At 31.4% G+C, this 17,071-nt stretch overlaps 2 protein-coding genes across 4 annotated transcripts; one reads left to right on the forward strand and one right to left on the reverse strand.

The window, feature by feature from the left end:
* The first annotated feature begins 83 nt into the window (after nt 1–83).
* On the forward strand, nt 84–5,360 carry LOC130801516 (3-isopropylmalate dehydratase small subunit 1-like). The gene is made up of 2 exons (XM_057665384.1): nt 84–1,279; nt 5,116–5,360. The coding sequence occupies exon 1, from the start codon at nt 492–494 to the stop codon at nt 1,260–1,262; it is 771 nt and encodes a 256-aa protein (XP_057521367.1). The 5' UTR covers nt 84–491; the 3' UTR covers nt 1,263–1,279; nt 5,116–5,360.
* A 1,681-nt stretch (nt 5,361–7,041) lies between these two features.
* On the reverse strand, nt 7,042–13,221 carry LOC130801236 (E3 ubiquitin ligase PQT3-like). Of its 3 annotated transcripts, none has more exons than XM_057665031.1 (8): nt 13,035–13,221; nt 11,178–11,384; nt 10,580–10,736; nt 10,354–10,502; nt 9,095–9,511; nt 8,457–8,486; nt 8,139–8,379; nt 7,042–8,051 (listed from the first exon to the last, which is right to left on the reverse strand). In XM_057665031.1, the coding sequence occupies exons 1-8, from the start codon at nt 13,204–13,206 to the stop codon at nt 7,772–7,774; spliced, it is 1,653 nt and encodes a 550-aa protein (XP_057521014.1). In that variant the 5' UTR covers nt 13,207–13,221; the 3' UTR covers nt 7,042–7,771. The 3 variants fall into 3 exon arrangements, with proteins under 3 accessions (XP_057521014.1, XP_057521015.1, XP_057521013.1); XM_057665032.1 differs by having other exon boundaries at nt 7,043–8,054; nt 8,139–8,373; XM_057665030.1 differs by having other exon boundaries at nt 7,045–8,054.
* Nucleotides 13,222–17,071: the final 3,850 nt, after the last annotated feature.

Below are 17,071 nucleotides of genomic sequence, written 5' to 3' on the forward strand. Positions count from 1 at the left end.
TATTAAAATATTTACTTTTTGAATTTGATTTCTCTAGATGGATCCATTTCACAATAAGATAGTCTTATACAAGATTTGCTAAAATGTATTAGACTTTAGTTTGTTGGTTTATTTTTCCTCTAATAAATTATTATATCAAATATATCCTTTAACTTATACTTCAATAACTCACTTAACAACAAAAAAAAAATAGTTAATGCAACCAATTTGCCAAATAAATCCACTTAACCGAGATTCTAAACTTGTTTACCTTGAAACAAATATCACTTATTTCGAGTAAAATTATAAATTTAATTCTTAATTATTCTTTTTTTTATCAACCTACCTTATAATACAAAAAAAAATCCAAAAAAGAACACCCCACAGGCCACAAGCCCACCACCAACAGTGGACACGATTTGCCAAACACTCCTTTATCAAATACAGCAGCCGGCCCTTTCTTTTTCCATTGTCTTCATCTACCATCCTTAAAACCTTTCTCTTCATCAACAATGGCGGAAACCATAACAACAACCTTCCACTCTTTATCTTCCTCAAATCCCAATTTTTCTTCTCCCCAAAAACCCCTTATTTCCCCAAAATCCCCTTCATTTTTCAAATTGCCCACCACCCATTCGACGAAATGCCGCACTCAATTCCTCACCTCAAAATCTCAATCTTTCATCTCACCCATCAAATCTACCCCTTCTTCTTCATCTTCATCTCCAACCACTACATTTCATGGCCTTTGTTATGTTGTTGGGGATAACATTGACACTGATCAAATTATCCCGGCCGAGTATCTCACTTTAGTCCCATCAAACCCTGAAGAATACAAAAAACTTGGGTCATACGCTCTTATTGGGTTACCAAGTTCATACCCAATTCGATTTGTTGAGGAAAATGAATACCAAACTAAGTACTCAATTATTATTGCTGGTGATAATTTTGGATGTGGGTCATCTAGAGAACATGCTCCAGTTGCTTTAGGTGCTGCAGGAACTAAAGTTATTGTAGCTGAATCTTATGCTAGGATTTTCTTTAGGAATTCTGTGTCAACTGGGGAAGTTTATCCTTTGGAATCAGAAGTTCGGATTTGTGAGGAGTTTAGTACTGGAGATGTGGCTACTATTGAGCTTGAAGAGAATAAGTTGATTAATCATACTACTGGAAAAGAGTATACTTTGAAAAGTATTGGTGATGCTGGTCCTGTTATTGAAGCTGGTGGGATTTTTGCGTATGCTAGGAAAGCTGGGATGATTGCTGCTGCTTCAAATTCTTGAGCTTTGAACTTTGTTGGGTAATTTAACTTATTTGAAACTTTTATGGGATTTTTTTAACAATTGTAGTGGATCATGTTTTATGGTATTGCTTTGCTGATCTTCTTTTTGGTTTGAGTGATGTTATCTCGTTATTTATTGTTACTTATTGATAATATTACTTGAAGTTCTAAACTTCTAATAAGTTCATTCAGTTCTCTTGAGTTCTAATGAGGTACTTTAGCCCAGTAGTTTAGTTCTTTTCTAATTGTGTAACAAAGATTGCTAGCTAATTCCTTTTTTTTGAAATGACGATTCGTTCAATATTGGCCAAAAAACAGTATTGTAATTTGGTTTTCCCAATTCATGATTCATGACGAAATTATCTTTGTTCTAAATTCTAATTATATGGGGATTGTGTTGTATGGTATTACTTTGCTCATCATTTGTTTGGTTGAGTGATATGCTTTTATAGTCTGATTGTTGGAAGTTGATAACCTCAAGCGTTCATGGTGTTGTAGGGTAATTCTATATTCCTAAATCGTAATTGTTGTGAAGTTAATTGTGCTTAATGTTTTTTTCACCAGATATTATACTTGATATAAGGAGAAAGATATCATCATAATTGACAACCATCTAGAACCCTTATATACAACAACGTTCGAGGGGTCTTAACCTTGTTAGTGTTAGCAAAACAGTTATTTCCGATTGACCTAGGGTAACAAACATCATCTATAGCTTCACATAAATAAAAAGTGCACATAATTTAATGAGTCATTTTATTATAATCTATTATAATTCGAATTCCGAAACTAAAGAACTAAAGATCTTTGGCCCCATCAAAATAAGGGACAAAGTCTAGAACCGTTACATATAACTAATAGATGATGAGTTATAATATAGAAGTACCATATTTATCCAGTGTTAAAAGACTGTAAAGGACAAATTTTGCTCACAAACTCATGAATTGGGAAGGCCTGTAGGCTATATACTTGCCAAGAAATTGCCTATGCTTACATGTGAGTACATCTGTTTGCGAGGAATTAACTTTCTTAGCAATAAAATTGAATCAGAAGATCGTTATGGATGATGTTAGGCTGTGGATGTGCATCAGTTTACTTTCAATTCAGGTGTTATGAGGCATGAGGTGCAACTTGTGGGAAATTGTTGCCTTTTGAGTTCATTTTCTTGCTAAACACCTATATAAGATAGTGATGCTGTATTTGAGTACTGTGTACATCAGATTGACAGACAAGGATAATGCTCTATCTGTTGAAGAATATAGTTCGTAGCTGACATTTTACAGTTATAAGAAAAGAGGCATCACTTAACTTTCAGTTCCGGCATTTCTTGCTGGAAAAGAATATAAGGTGCAAATATTAAGAAAGTATTTTAGTGGAGTTGCATACGGTAGATTGACAATTGCATTTTTAGAGATAACGCTCCATATGCTTGAGAGTGTTTGTTATAGGCCTGTGGCCGACTTTTGCACTTTTGAAGAAGGTGAAAATCAAGCAATAAGCATGAGATTCAGTGGAGCAATGCATGTAATGTGTAGAGAAAAAAGGATTAATCAGGATTCATGAAAATCAAATTGAGCTAATCTTAATATGAAAGGAAGAGCCTTCTTGAAATCGACAGTAGTAGACCTTTTTTTCAACCTGCTTGCAAATGTACTGAGGTTTGACTACGCACCTGTCTCAAATTAGGAATAAGACTAGTCCACTTAATCAAGTTAAACTTGAAACTTGTACCCATAAGATCTTCTCAATTACCCAAATACAAACTTTCTTTGAATTTTTATCAATCCCTGCTCTTAGTCGCATCATCTAATGTTCTGCATTTACACTACTCTGTCATTGCCTCGTCATTGATTACCAGTGGCGGCATAGCAATATCTCCTCATGTAGATGAGCTCACCAAGTCATTTGAATGTTGCCAACCTTGGTTTGAAATAAATTATGACCCTGTAAACCATCTTCTAATCGTTTTTCTTTGGAGAAGTACTTCATTTTTACAGAAAAACTTTTCAATTAGTCATGCATATTAGCTACTTTGAATATTATGTCACAGTGTAAGGCTGCATAAATACCGATTGCTGATCCTGTAGTCTAGCTGTAGAGCCATAGACTTTCCTAAGACACTAACGGCCCATTTGGTAGGTGGTAATAAACGGTGTTCATGGGAATGAAAAACTAGTGTAATTTTGGTTGAGAAATCTCTAAATTACCTTGATGGCCATGCTTGTCCAACTTCAATCATCTCATTTTTCTTCATAAAATTCATTCCAATGCATTACCATTGGGAGAGGTGGTACTAAGTGGTAATGGAAATTTGTAAACAAAAATTTTATTTTGTGATTTAAAGTTTCATTACCATGGGAATGATATGGAACTTTTGATGAAATTTTACATTAAAAATCATTCTCATTACCACCATTTAATACCACTAACTAAACGGGCCGTAAGTGTGATGCCCATCAATATTGTTCTTTGAAACATCAATTCTGTTCCTGCCCATTTACTGAAAAACATATCTGCTCTATCTTATGACCATCGACTGTTATTGCTGTATATGATCACATTAGAGCTCTGTTTGACATTGTCTTGCCTCTCAAGTGTGTTGCCTTGAGTTACTATACTGCTTAGCTTTTGAATTTTGGTGATAATCTCGTTAATTTGTTGAAAGTGTGCTGCTTTTACCATATACAAATTCCGAATTACAGGTGTATGTATCTCACCTTTCAGCTACTTGTCCTCTGTCTTCAAATCACTTTTTGTAATTTAAATTAGAGATGCCTCTTTGTTTATCCTGAAGTGCTAAATCTTTAATTGTTGCTATTCATGTTTTATGTCGTCAACTGGGTCATGTGACGATTGATCTTGCTTCGGTATCAGAATACTCCTTTGTTCCTTGGATTTAGCATAAAAGAGAAAGTGAGGTTTTATAAAGAAAATATGTTTGGTAATAAATAATGAGAGAGTTTAAACTGTGCGGATGAAACAAAAGATAGTTAAAATGTATGGATAAGATTAAAAGAAAGTAGTGTGCTCATTTTCAGAAGTAGAAATGAAACAAAATGAAAAACATCCCAAAATAGAAAATAATGCTAAACTAGAGGGATAGAGGGAATTTCGACTATTGAGGGATGAAGAAGTATATCAATACCTACTCAAGTGAGTTGAAAGGGTAAACAAGTATATTTTATGGATGAGATGGAAAGTAAGTTAAACGTGGATGAAAATTAAAGAAAGAGCGTAATAAAAAGAAAAATAAGACTAATTTTTTGTGACGAAGAGAGTATTATGGTAGAATAGTGGCTTGGAGAGGTACTTATAGAAGCATTTAGTTAAAGAAAAAAGAGAGGGATATGAGTAGAGATTCAATAGTAAGTAGGGAGTGAAGGGGGGAGTATAGGACTAGAAGTTTATACTTTGTTCTATCCATTTTCGTTATGTACGATCAATTTCCGTCAATTTAAACTTCATCTTCTTCCATTGTCTAAACTTTTTTATAGTTGTCAATGAACATTTTTCCGAGAAACATTTTTTTGGGGTCGGTGATATAGACTATAGATGATGTGTATTTTTTATTTATATAAGTTGTAGTTAATGTTTGCTACCAAGAATCAATTGAAAATAATTTAGTTCTTGTTATAAGAGTCAAGTTGCATATATTCAATCCCTTTTAGGCGGGATTCTAGATATGATCATCGTTTAATGGCAAATTGGCAACGATATAATGGGGGTATGGATTATATGTTAAATACCATTTTACGATTTATCTTAAGTCGATTTTTGATGTTTTTGTGCGAGTTTTTGTCGATTATGCTATTTTTTTTTACCCTTTTAATTTTTGCAAAACTTATTTTTGGCAGGTTACATCGGGCACAAAATGAAAATAAGCTTATTTGTTGATACAGTACTCATCAATAAATTCTGAAAACTCTTAATTTGTGTGTATTAGATTTGTGGTTTTAATATGTTTAATAAGTGTTCCATTAGATTTTCACATGGAAAAATGTTTGAAAGTTTGTAACCAATGCACTTGCTTCGTCTTTTTTTTTTTTTTTTTAAAAATTATCTAAATGAAATAAATTTATCAAGTTTAGTGCTTGGTTGATATCCGCTATTTAACGTTTGAGAAAACTGCAAATTGAACCCATTCTTTAGCTAAAATGCAATTTTTTATTTTAAGAGTAATTCCTTTCATTTATTTTGCCTCATATACAGTTTAACTCCGTACATCAGAGATTTACATACTATTTTTAAATATGACTTCAGTCTTTACTTATATTTACATTTGTCTTTCTCACATTAAAATCTATGACTATCTCATTATAGAATATAACACACTTCAATATTCACTTATCATTTAGGTATAATAAAAAAATAAAAATAATAATAACATTATAATTTTATTAGAATCATCTTAAAGAGCTACTATACGATGCAACTAAATTTAAAGAAAGAAAGTAAAAATAATACCATTATAATTTTATTAGAATCATTTTAAAGAATTACTCTACAATGCAACTAACTTTAAAGAAATAAAAATTTACTCATTGTAACAAATTAAAAAAGAAATAAAAGGCGATCTATCATTAAAAAATATAAAAAATATTGGATATGCATAGAAGCTTAAACATTGTACGAAGTTGGTAAAACACATTAATATTTTCGCTTCTTATGCTCCCTACGATTATAATCCCGATCTTGATCGTCTTTACTCGGAGACCGGCAAATAGATGTTAATTTCTGCAATAAATCAAGAATTTCTCATTAACAATTTAATTACTCGTACTTTGTGACTACATATGCTAATTTTTATTGGTAAATAATTAAAATAAATACTACTAATATAAAAAACACTTGTCATGCCTTAATTTACAAACAATCTTTACATACATCATAATTCATACATGTACCAAGGATTTAATTGATAACCACATTTTATTGGTTTCAATCCTATTAAATTAGCACTAGATAATTATGGTCAAAAATTATTTAATGGAACATTGGGAGTATAATCTATATAATAGTCTGAGTAGTTGTTAGCAGTTTAACGATGCTAATACTACTTTACAAAAAATATTATTGTTTAGTAACGTAATAGTAAGTAACGTCGAATAGTTATGATGTATACAGTTATTGACATAAAGATAACTTATAGTATTTAAAAATCAAAAGCAATGGCTTAAGATTTTCTCAGACATTTTCTAAACAATTTTGTTCCAATTACAATAACCATTATTTATACCAAACTATATTAACATACCCAACTAACTAGAAGGTTAAATATCTAAATCTACGGTCGTATAGTTTTCAACTATCCACAGCTAGAACTAATTAGATAATTACTCGTAACACCTAAGAGCTAATTGCATGGCTAGCCAAACCCTAACGACTCATTTGGTAAGTGGTAATAAACGGTGGTAATAGAAATGAAAAATTAGTGTAATTTTGATTGAAAAATCTCTTAGCTACCTTAATGGCCATGCTTGGCCAACTTCAATCATCTCATTTTTTTCATAAATTTCATTCCAATGCATTCCATTGAAAAAGGTGATATTAGGTGGTAATGAAAATTTATAAACAAAAAAAATATTTTTGTGATCAAGGTTTTATTACTATGAAAATGATATAGAACTTTTGATGAAATTTTATACTATAAATCATTTTCATTACCACTAACCAAACGAACCGTAAATGTAACTCAACAATTTATTTATATGACAATTGTTTAATTTTAATTTCACTCTCCAAAATATGGCAACAAGCTAAGTAACACAATTCATCATTGAAATAAAGTTGTGATCCCTCTTCAATCTTCAATAGAAAAAATTGATATTAATAAACTAAATTTTTGTCCATTGTCTCAAATTTAACACTACTACTTACCAATTCAAAATAATTCATACTATTACAGTTTTCTTCTATTAATAATCCACACATTTTTTATCTTCTCAAAGAAGGTTAGTTTAATATAATATGAAATGTTTCTTAATCCAAAGTAGCTTGAGAATCCTTACATCCAAAGAGATAGAAAATTATCTTAAATTAATCAATAATAAGAGTTTATTTTGAGACAAGAAAAAAATAGATTATGAACATCAATTTTCCATCTAGATTTAAGATAAATATGAAAAAAATGAAAATTCCACATAATAATCTTTAGTTTTTGACTTTTTCACATGGTTAACGAATATTTATTGAATCCAGAATGTAACCCTGAGCTCTTAACTTTTCATATGGTAGACAAAATATTAAATACATGTTTCGAATGTACTTTCGTAAGTGTCCCTTAAAAATAATTGGGACGTTTGATTAAAATAGTCATTAATGATTGATAATAATAACGTAACATTAATAAGAAGCTTAAGCTTTTGTCGCCTAGTGGAAAAGTTAGGAACATAGAGTCACCACGCAAATTAGTTCACCACGTGAAAAATCCAAAAACTTGACATCACCATATTAAATGTAGGATTATCCCAAATATACCACCCCTCCCTAACAAAAAAACCCAACCAAATCTTAGAAACTATCCACAGTAGCACTGGAGAAGATCACAAGAGCAACCCAATTAACCAGATTCCATACAAAAATAACAATCAAGTATATATAAAATGAAGTGTTCTGTTGCAAAGTAGGAGTAGCAAATAAGCAAATAAATGTTGTAGTAAAATTAAAATTACAAAGCCAGAGAGAACAAAAATGATAATACAAACGACGTACGAGTTGAGACTTCTCAGGCGGAACACAGGCATTGCTTCTTGTTTCGCTTCCATAATCATAATAATTCATTGGAGAATCGCTGCTGTAGAACAAACAATTCCGATCAGCAAATAAATCCAATCACAATCCACATCGAACATAAAATGTCAAAACTCAAAACACACACCTTTGATGAGGAGGAATCATAAACCCTTGAGCACCAAGATAACAATCTGGAGTAATATAATGGCCAAAAGGCATATCCGAAGGCCCTAGACCGTAGCCCATGTTATATGGCATATAACCACCAAAGGGGCGCGTGAAACTATCCGTTGCAAGTTGCATTCTGGGCCAGTAAGGGTTGAAGAGAGGAAGGCCCATATGTCCATTCATACCATGTTGTAAATCCATCCATTGCATCTCTGCAGCTGCCATTAATAACCCCCTCATAAGCATCTCCTAAAAAAAATTTTTACATCGACAAATAGATCAAAAGAAAATGTACCATTTGTATGCAGCGGCATATTTTTCTTTCCTGAAAGATACGAAAAAGAAATTCGTCAGGACTAAGGACTAAAGGAACAAGATATTTGGGAAAAATACGAAAGCTATTCCACCCTACACCCCAAATAAACAAAAATTACATAGCGACAACAAACACAGGACGTAACGACTAAGTGAAATACAAGTAACAAACGATTTCCAGATTAACATGATGTTTGGACGAAAGGAAATGGATGGAAAGGAACTAAGGAAGGTGAGGGAAATGATTGGTTGACATTTTTTCCCTCATTTGGATACCAAAAGGGAAGTGTCAAGTCCCTTAAATTTTGTACTAAAAAAATCCGTTCAACATTAAAAAGATTTAGAAGAAAAACTCAATAATCTCCCTCGCCCCCCTCTCCTTCCTTTCCTTCAATATCATCCAAATAACAAATCTACTAGAAGTTGTCATCCAAGTCATTAACCTGTTTTTAGGTGTGCTCAAATATTTTATGTAAACTTCTTTGGTATATGGGATTTTTCCCTTATAATGTAATTTTCCCTATGAGATTTTTTATTCCGGCATTTGGGTCTATTGTTTCATATGTATTTTTATCAATAAAAAAATACGCTATTTATCTAAAAAAAGAAGTCATTTACCTGTTTTGACATTAGTCACTGTTTGCTGCAATTCTTCCTCAACAGGTTTCTTCATTGTGACAGATCCATGTTTAACTTCAGTTACATCTTGAACTTCCCTGATCTTTCCTTCAGCAGCAAGTAGTGGTTGTGCTTGCGGCTGTGGAGCCACATTCTGCTTCTGTGGAGCATGAGAAACATTTGAGGTTTGTTCGGTAAGTGAAGGTAGCTTTAGTGATGCGACCGATTGGGTAGACGATGTGATCCTAGGTCGAGCTTGATGAACAGTACTTCCTCCATTATCTGAGCTGCTGGTACCAGACTCTAAGAAGCGCTTGATTGTATCCCGCAGAGTTTTATTTGGAAGAAGATTATCTGCAAGTACATTTCTTTCCCCACAGACACACATTGATTTTGAGATAATATGATCTCTGATACCTGATTAATGATCAAAACCAAATGAGAAAATTTACAACTATAAGGAGTAAAATTAGGGAAAATTGTTCAGCATAAAAAGTATTCCAAAACCAATAAAAATACAAGCACACTATCCATAACAAATTATCAATCACCTCAACATAGCGTTAAAGAGCCAACTACAGCCATAGTATGAAACATTGTCACATCTCTAGCATGCCTTAGCTTATGAACTAGTTATAAATCACAAAATATGAACCAAACCATTACACGCACCGACGTCCGTTCGGTTGATAGTACTAAAACATGGTAATCGGGATGACTTGTGTAAATTCTCATGAAATGTATCATGTCATTCACGTGGTAATGAAACTTTGATCATAGAAAACTTTTTTTTCCACAATTTTCAGTTATCACCTAATACTACATTTTTAAATGGTGACGCAATGGAATGAATTTTATGAAAAAATGAGATTCATTTGAAGGACAACAAGCAATAAAAACCAATAAATATTGTCCAGAGAATTTCTAATTAAATTTACACTTACTTTTCATTACCATTCGCATTATTTATTACCGACCACCAAACCGGCAGCGAGGGTAGTGTAGGTGCAAAGAAAAATCCTAGGAGGTACAAATCTAATATTTGATGATTAGCTTTATAGTTCATCAAACCATTTTCAACTTTTCATAAAATGATGAATAACCTCATTAAGAACACAACAAAACTGCCAATTTGAAATTTCTAGGGGTTTATATGCATCATATGCATCCATAGTAATGAACTAAATATAACTTTGAATTATAAATACCACAAATTGATCAATCACATTGAAGCAGTTCAGGGTTTAAAATAAACTTACATTTGTCGCAGAAGCTCTCAAAACAGCACTTGCTGGATATGACCGCATCTTGCATAACTTTTTTGCAGAGTGGACAATGGAGTTCTGGTGGAAGATTTCGATTAGAACCCGAAGAAGATATACCTTCCATTTCCTTGTCAAAGACATCCCTGTGTCAAATTTCCACGTCAGCTCAACAATCTGTGTTCTAATTGTAAAACAATTGTGAACTAAAAAGTAAACATACTCATTAGGCTTCACAACAACCGCAGAGCCAGTCGGAAGTGTGTACGGGCCATCTTTTGTAGACAAAAGCATCGACTTTGGAATACCAGTAGGAAGTATCACTTTCTTAATGTCATAATTCGGGTCTCCATTTGTTGGGCAGTGTTTAATATAATGACCTGAATGAGAATCACAAAAACAATAGAGTATTACCAACAATGTCGAATACAGCCATAATTATGATTAGACTTGTGCAATGGGCGGTTACGGGCCGGGTCTTAAAAACAAACAGGTTTTAAACAGGGGACTATTTTATGGTCCGTTTTAAGCCCGCTCCGTATATAGTAAAAGCTAACCCTTTAAAATCCGGACCATTTAAGGCCAATCCGTTAAAAGCCCATCTAATAAAGGGCAGGGCCCGGAGGCCTGATGGGCCCGGGGCCCATTGCACACCTCTAATTATGATAAGTATAAGTGTCACATGATTTGTTAATCTCCTCGGGAATCGAGAAAAGCAAATTATAGTCGGTATTGGGCTATTCTTGGAAAACTTGAGCGAATAACGAATTTGAATAGCGAATTAGCAAGCAATTGATAGGTATAAACAGACGACCACTCACCAGGAATATTACACCTACGACAGACATAGCTTACTGGAGGTGTTTTCCTACTTCTTCCAAAACCTCGCCCTAAGTCATGACGAGTGTGACTATTGCAAAAGATCAAAGAAGATGTTTCGACCAATTTTTTGATCTTTTCATCCTCGTCATCTTTATCGATGGAAACTAGATTAAGTAGTGATGTCATCTCAGGATCGGAATTGTGACCTGTATTATACTGTAAAGAATTGTTATCTGTACAAAAAGCGTGTTTTGGTGATAGAAAAAATTGTACAGAAAACATTAAAAAAAGTAAAGAAAGAGTAATTTGGTGATAGAAAAAATTGAACAGCAAAATCGTTTCCTGTATTATACTGTTAAGAATTGTCATCTGTACAAAAAGCATGAATTTCTTTACTTTTTTTATTACTGTGTGAAAATCTCAAAATCTAATAAAGCCTACGATTATGCCTAACAAAACAAGATCATGTGGAAAACGATTCACAATTTTTATTAGTATGTGACAGGGTCGTCTCCGACATTTTAGAGGCCACGAGCAGAAAGTAAATATATGGGCCCTCTAAAAATGAATATGTGCCATAATATAAATGAATAAAATTAATCACCCACAACAACAAATTTTCAATCAAGAATAAAAAACAGAGTTAACAACCTGATATGAAGCAATTAAAATTTATACAAATTTATCAATAATATTACTTTTAATAGCCTTACTATTATTTTTTCAATGATAAATTTATAAAAATAATTTAACCAACAAACAATTTCCCCAAACAATTATTTTTAATTTAAACCAACAAGCATTACAACCTTTTTCATCCATTATACCCCCAATTCCCAAACAATTTGGCATGAAACAATTTCCCACAAATAATTTTTGAATTGGCATGAAATTAACTTTGTCCAAACAATTTCTCCGTTTCACTGTACCCTCAATTCCCAAACAATTTGGCATGAAACAACTTTCCCCCAAAATAATATCTGAATTTGGCATGAAATATATTTTCCCCAAATAATTTCACCATTTCATGAAACAATTTCGCATGAAATTTACCCAAACATTTTCTGAATTTCGTTGTACCTAGTACCCCTCATCAATCTCGCATGAAACAATTTCCCCATCAATTTCCCATCTCAAAATTCAGTAATTTTACAAACAAGAAAAAAAAGTAAGATAAAATCATAGAGAAGAGAAGAACAGTACCGTTACTAGTTTACAAGTTATGGCTATTTCTTAAGTTCTTCTCAATGATAGAAAAAATAAAGTAAATTAGAGAAATATAATTTTGGAGAAGATGAGTATTTTTCAGAGGATGAACGTCAATAGTAGAAAAAAAAAGGAAATAAATTTAATTTGGGAAGTTGTACAGTTTTTCAATGGGAATTGGAGGTAAATTGGAGCGTGTATTCTGATTTTCATGTACAGTAATGAACTAATGATAGCATTATTAGCATATTAGCGGTAGATTAGCATTGGGAACCAAGAATTGGAATTGAAAACTTAGAATTCAATTTTGAATTTCTAAATTGTGAATTTCAAATTCAAATTTATTGCTTGGAAATTTTAGAATTTTCAATTCTATAATTACAAATCCTAAAATTTGTTTGGAAACATTGAGATTTTCAATTCTATAATTACAAATCCTAAAATTTATTATTTGTTGAGCTGAGCAAATGCTTCTGCGATAAGCTTTATGACGTAACTTTGGATGAACCGAATAGAAAATGCAATCTTTTGAACAATTTCAAGGATCCCTTTACAGAAACAAGATGTATAAAAGCAAGAGCGACTAATCGCGCGTCAACGACAATTGTATATAAGCGATAGAGAAATAGAAAGTAAAAGATGGAGCATACCTGAAAAGCAAGCACGAAAAGCTTTTGAGCGATGAACACCAACAACAACGGTGGATCGAGGAGGGACAGCAACGATTGAGAGAACACAGCAATTAAAGAGAGAGAAACTAAAAGATGAAAATAGGGTTTTAGAAAGTGGGAGAGGCAGATTGAATTTTAAATCACAGGTCATGGGCTTTCATTTTACGCTCCGCTATTTTAAAGAGGATTGACCAAATTTTAGAATTGACTTTTATGACTTCCCAAACAAGTAATAATAACCAGATCAGCAAGCTTACTTTGATAAACCAAGCAAAAAGGTTGGAGTTAGGCGGTTTCTTTTAATCTCCACCTTCCGTCTTTTTTAAAATTTTACCGTTAGTTTCTTTCCCGTTAATTAAATTTTAACCTTTAAATTATATTTTAGCTTTTTTTAGTTTTTTTAATTAAATTAATTTAGGTCGGTCCAAATTAAGACCGTCTCACCATGAGGCGGTTTTAATTAAGAATTTGTCAATTTTAAATTAATTTTAAAAATTTGCCTCAGGGCACATGATCAGGGGCCCAATAATAAATCTACCCCTACCTAGAATTAAGGAATGGAAAATCTAATCACATAAAGAAATATTTTCCTTATTATATGCACCTTCTTTTATTTTTTATTTGCACCTCCCAAGAACACTTTTACACGCCCTAATGTATTAATTCAATCGTTAATATTTCTAATTATACACATTAAAAAATTATAGAAACTAAAAATCAATAAGATTCACATTGAACGATTCTAACAAGATCCCACATGATTATATTTCAGCCTATAGATTAACGACAATATGAAATTAAATGACATTGATAAATAGTGTTAAATTGTCTTGAATGCGATTAAAAAAAAAAAGGAAGTACTACCAAATTCATCATCCCTTTCTGAAGCTCCATACTGGAATAAAAATTAATGAAAAATGTAAGTCATACTACTATAATAATACTGCAACAATCATATACTTGTATAAGATACATTTGATCTTGACGAATCCATATGTATGGCGATGCTTCTTACCCTTTGGCACCAAAAAACATCTTGATTGTCTGAAATTGCAGAAAATAGATGCTGTTCAATTAAATTCTCTTAAAATTTCATACAGAAAAACAACCAAACACAATTAATAAAGTTAGAGTTTCTCTGTGTATATTACAAGTCTCACTTAAAGCTAACATTGGGTTATTCCATCTCAACAACTATATTTTATTGTCCCGATGATATTAAGTGGCTCCTATTTAAAGTGAGATTTAGCTTTAGGGGATCGAATATATGCAACGTTACCATTGTACACTTGATAATAACCGATAATAGTGAAGTTGTTTCCGATTAATAGTAGTAATTATCATTTACAAATATACGTAAATAAAAAGCACACACAATTTCTGCAAATCTTGATAAAAAAGTACATATTATACTCTCTCTTATTCTCCCTGAGTGTTCCGTTTGACTTTTCACCATTTTTTAGGTGGTCAAATGGGACCACATGTGTAGGAGAAAAGAGTAGAGTTTTTAAATTTTTATAGGCGTAAAGTGGAGTTAGTAAGTGTAAAGGTGTAAAAAAGTTAAGTTTAATAAAAATAAATTAGTAAAGTTAACATATGCAAAATAAAAATGAGACATTTAGAGAGACTTCAACCAATAAAAAAATAAGACACTTATTGAATGGAAGAGACTACTATAGTAGTTATTACTCTCCTCAATTAAGAGCAATTATTATTAATTTCAATCAAGATGTCAAAATACATTCAAGTGAGAATTTGTTGGATTCATTTTCAATGTAAATTTTATTTATATTAATTTACTTATAATATTTGAGGATGCACAATCATAAAACAACTAAAAAGATTTGAAAATTTTCATGTGGCATCCTTACAAAAATTAACCATATGAAATAATGAAAATATTTAATTGCTATATTTATTAAACTAAATATGATATATCATCATACCAATGTCCCGCTTAGAATTAGGGTCTGGGTGGAATAATCAAATTAGTTAATTAAAGTTATTTTACGGCATAAATCACATAATTAACTAAAAGTATTGGAAAATCATTCGATTTGCCACATGAAATCATCAAATTGTTAAATTACAATATTTATTGAACTAAGTATCATACAATTAACTAAAAGATTTCTTACAAAGATTTGCCACTTAGAATGATCAAAATGGTTTATGGCTATATTTATTAAACTAAAATTGATTTTATTCTATCATATAACATAAATTATTATGTTTTAAAAGTCAAACACTACTAGAAAAAAGAAAAATTAATATATAATAATAATAATAATAATAATAATAATAATAATAATGACTCTGTACATTGCACGAGATTATATATTAAGTAAAGATATTTAAAATTAAATTAGTATACTGGATAAAGTATAAAAATCGGAAAAAATAGTCCATAATTTAATGGGCTTTCAATCTCCCTGCCTAACCTTAAAAGATTGTAAAGGAAATCCTTTAAAACTTTAGTTTTGTCACACAAATTGAGTTTGCAAATTATTCAAAAAATAATTTAACAGGAAATTACTGTTTGCAAATCCTGAAAAAAAAAACAGATTAATTAATTTCTTTTTGAATTTAACCACAAATATAACATCCAACATACAAACCAAACCACAAAAATGTACAAAGCATCAATTACAAATCGAAATTCGCAAAACTTGATTAGTTTGAACGTTGGTAATGATGAGTTCATAATCAGTACCTCTCCTTCCTATACGACTACTTTTTTTCGAAGAATTTCATATTTTATACTTGCAATTGTTATAAAATGTCCATTAAAAGAAATCAATTTATAATCTTTTGCACTTTTGAACTTATAATACACCGCAATTAATTTTAAAATTTTGATGTTTTCTTTCTAACAAAATAAAATATAATAATGAATCAATTATAAATAAATAATAGTCCCTCAACCTAATCTTTGTAACGAATAGTCTCACCGTGGCACGTGCTTTATACTTGGATTATAAGAATATTATGTTTACAAAAAATCATCCGGTTTGGCAATGTTGCAGAAAATTTTACCAATTTTTTAAAAATTTTCTCTATTATAAACGTGTTATCAAGTATCTGATTAAATTTTTTGTGGGGCATGACCCGACCAATAACTTATAATTTTTTTCACAAATTGTTGTGAGAGACGGTCTCACCGAGACACACACACACACACATATATATATATATAGGCTAAATAGCCTAATTATTGCAAACTAGAGAAAATAAGAATGTAGACTTTGAGAGACGGTCTCTCAATTACCTGCTTTTTTTTTTGTTTCTTAAGCCGCCATTTAAGACGTGGGTTCGGGTTTCTTTGAACAGGCCTATATCCTATTCTACCCATTAGTCCAATTTATTTTTTGCACTATTTTCTTAACGCTCTTAATTTATTCTTAATTTATAAGTTAAAGATCTTGTTTGATTTGTCTTAATATAAAAATTATAGTATCAATTTATTATAATTTTTAATTAAGAATAATTAGAGATATTAAAGATTAAAATATTACTCGTTAGGTGTGAAAATCTAAATGAAACTAATGGAAATGCAATTGATTCCGAGTAAGAGGACCAAAACTGACAATGGAGTGTTTGCCAAATTAGTTTATCGAGCAATTTTAGCTTATTTTAATATAAATAAAGGGTTTGGTGGTCAAACCAGCTAATGTTAAGTGTTTGGTGAATTAGCAAGTTGAAACAGTTTAGTGATACGAATAGGTTGTTTTTGAACAAGCTGTTTGTAGCAGCAGATTCAAAATCAGTTGGTCAAACCAGTTAATAAAATCAGCTAGCAGCCACCGGCTATTAGCTATCAGCTGTTTGCACAACATCCACAAAAACCGCAAATGTGAAAAGTTATTAAAAGGATTTTAGCGATGTGATTGAACATGCGTAATTTGTGAAGAAAAAAAAGTTAAGATTAAAAGGCAGTTTAAAGTTTAAATTTTAAATTTTTTCTAATTACAAAGTTTTAAGTATGAGAAATTTATTTTCGGTTATAATTTCCAAAG

The sequence above is a fragment of the Amaranthus tricolor genome, chromosome 15 (genome assembly GCF_026212465.1).
Source record: "Amaranthus tricolor cultivar Red isolate AtriRed21 chromosome 15, ASM2621246v1, whole genome shotgun sequence".
Lineage (NCBI taxonomy): Eukaryota > Viridiplantae > Streptophyta > Magnoliopsida > Caryophyllales > Amaranthaceae > Amaranthus > Amaranthus tricolor.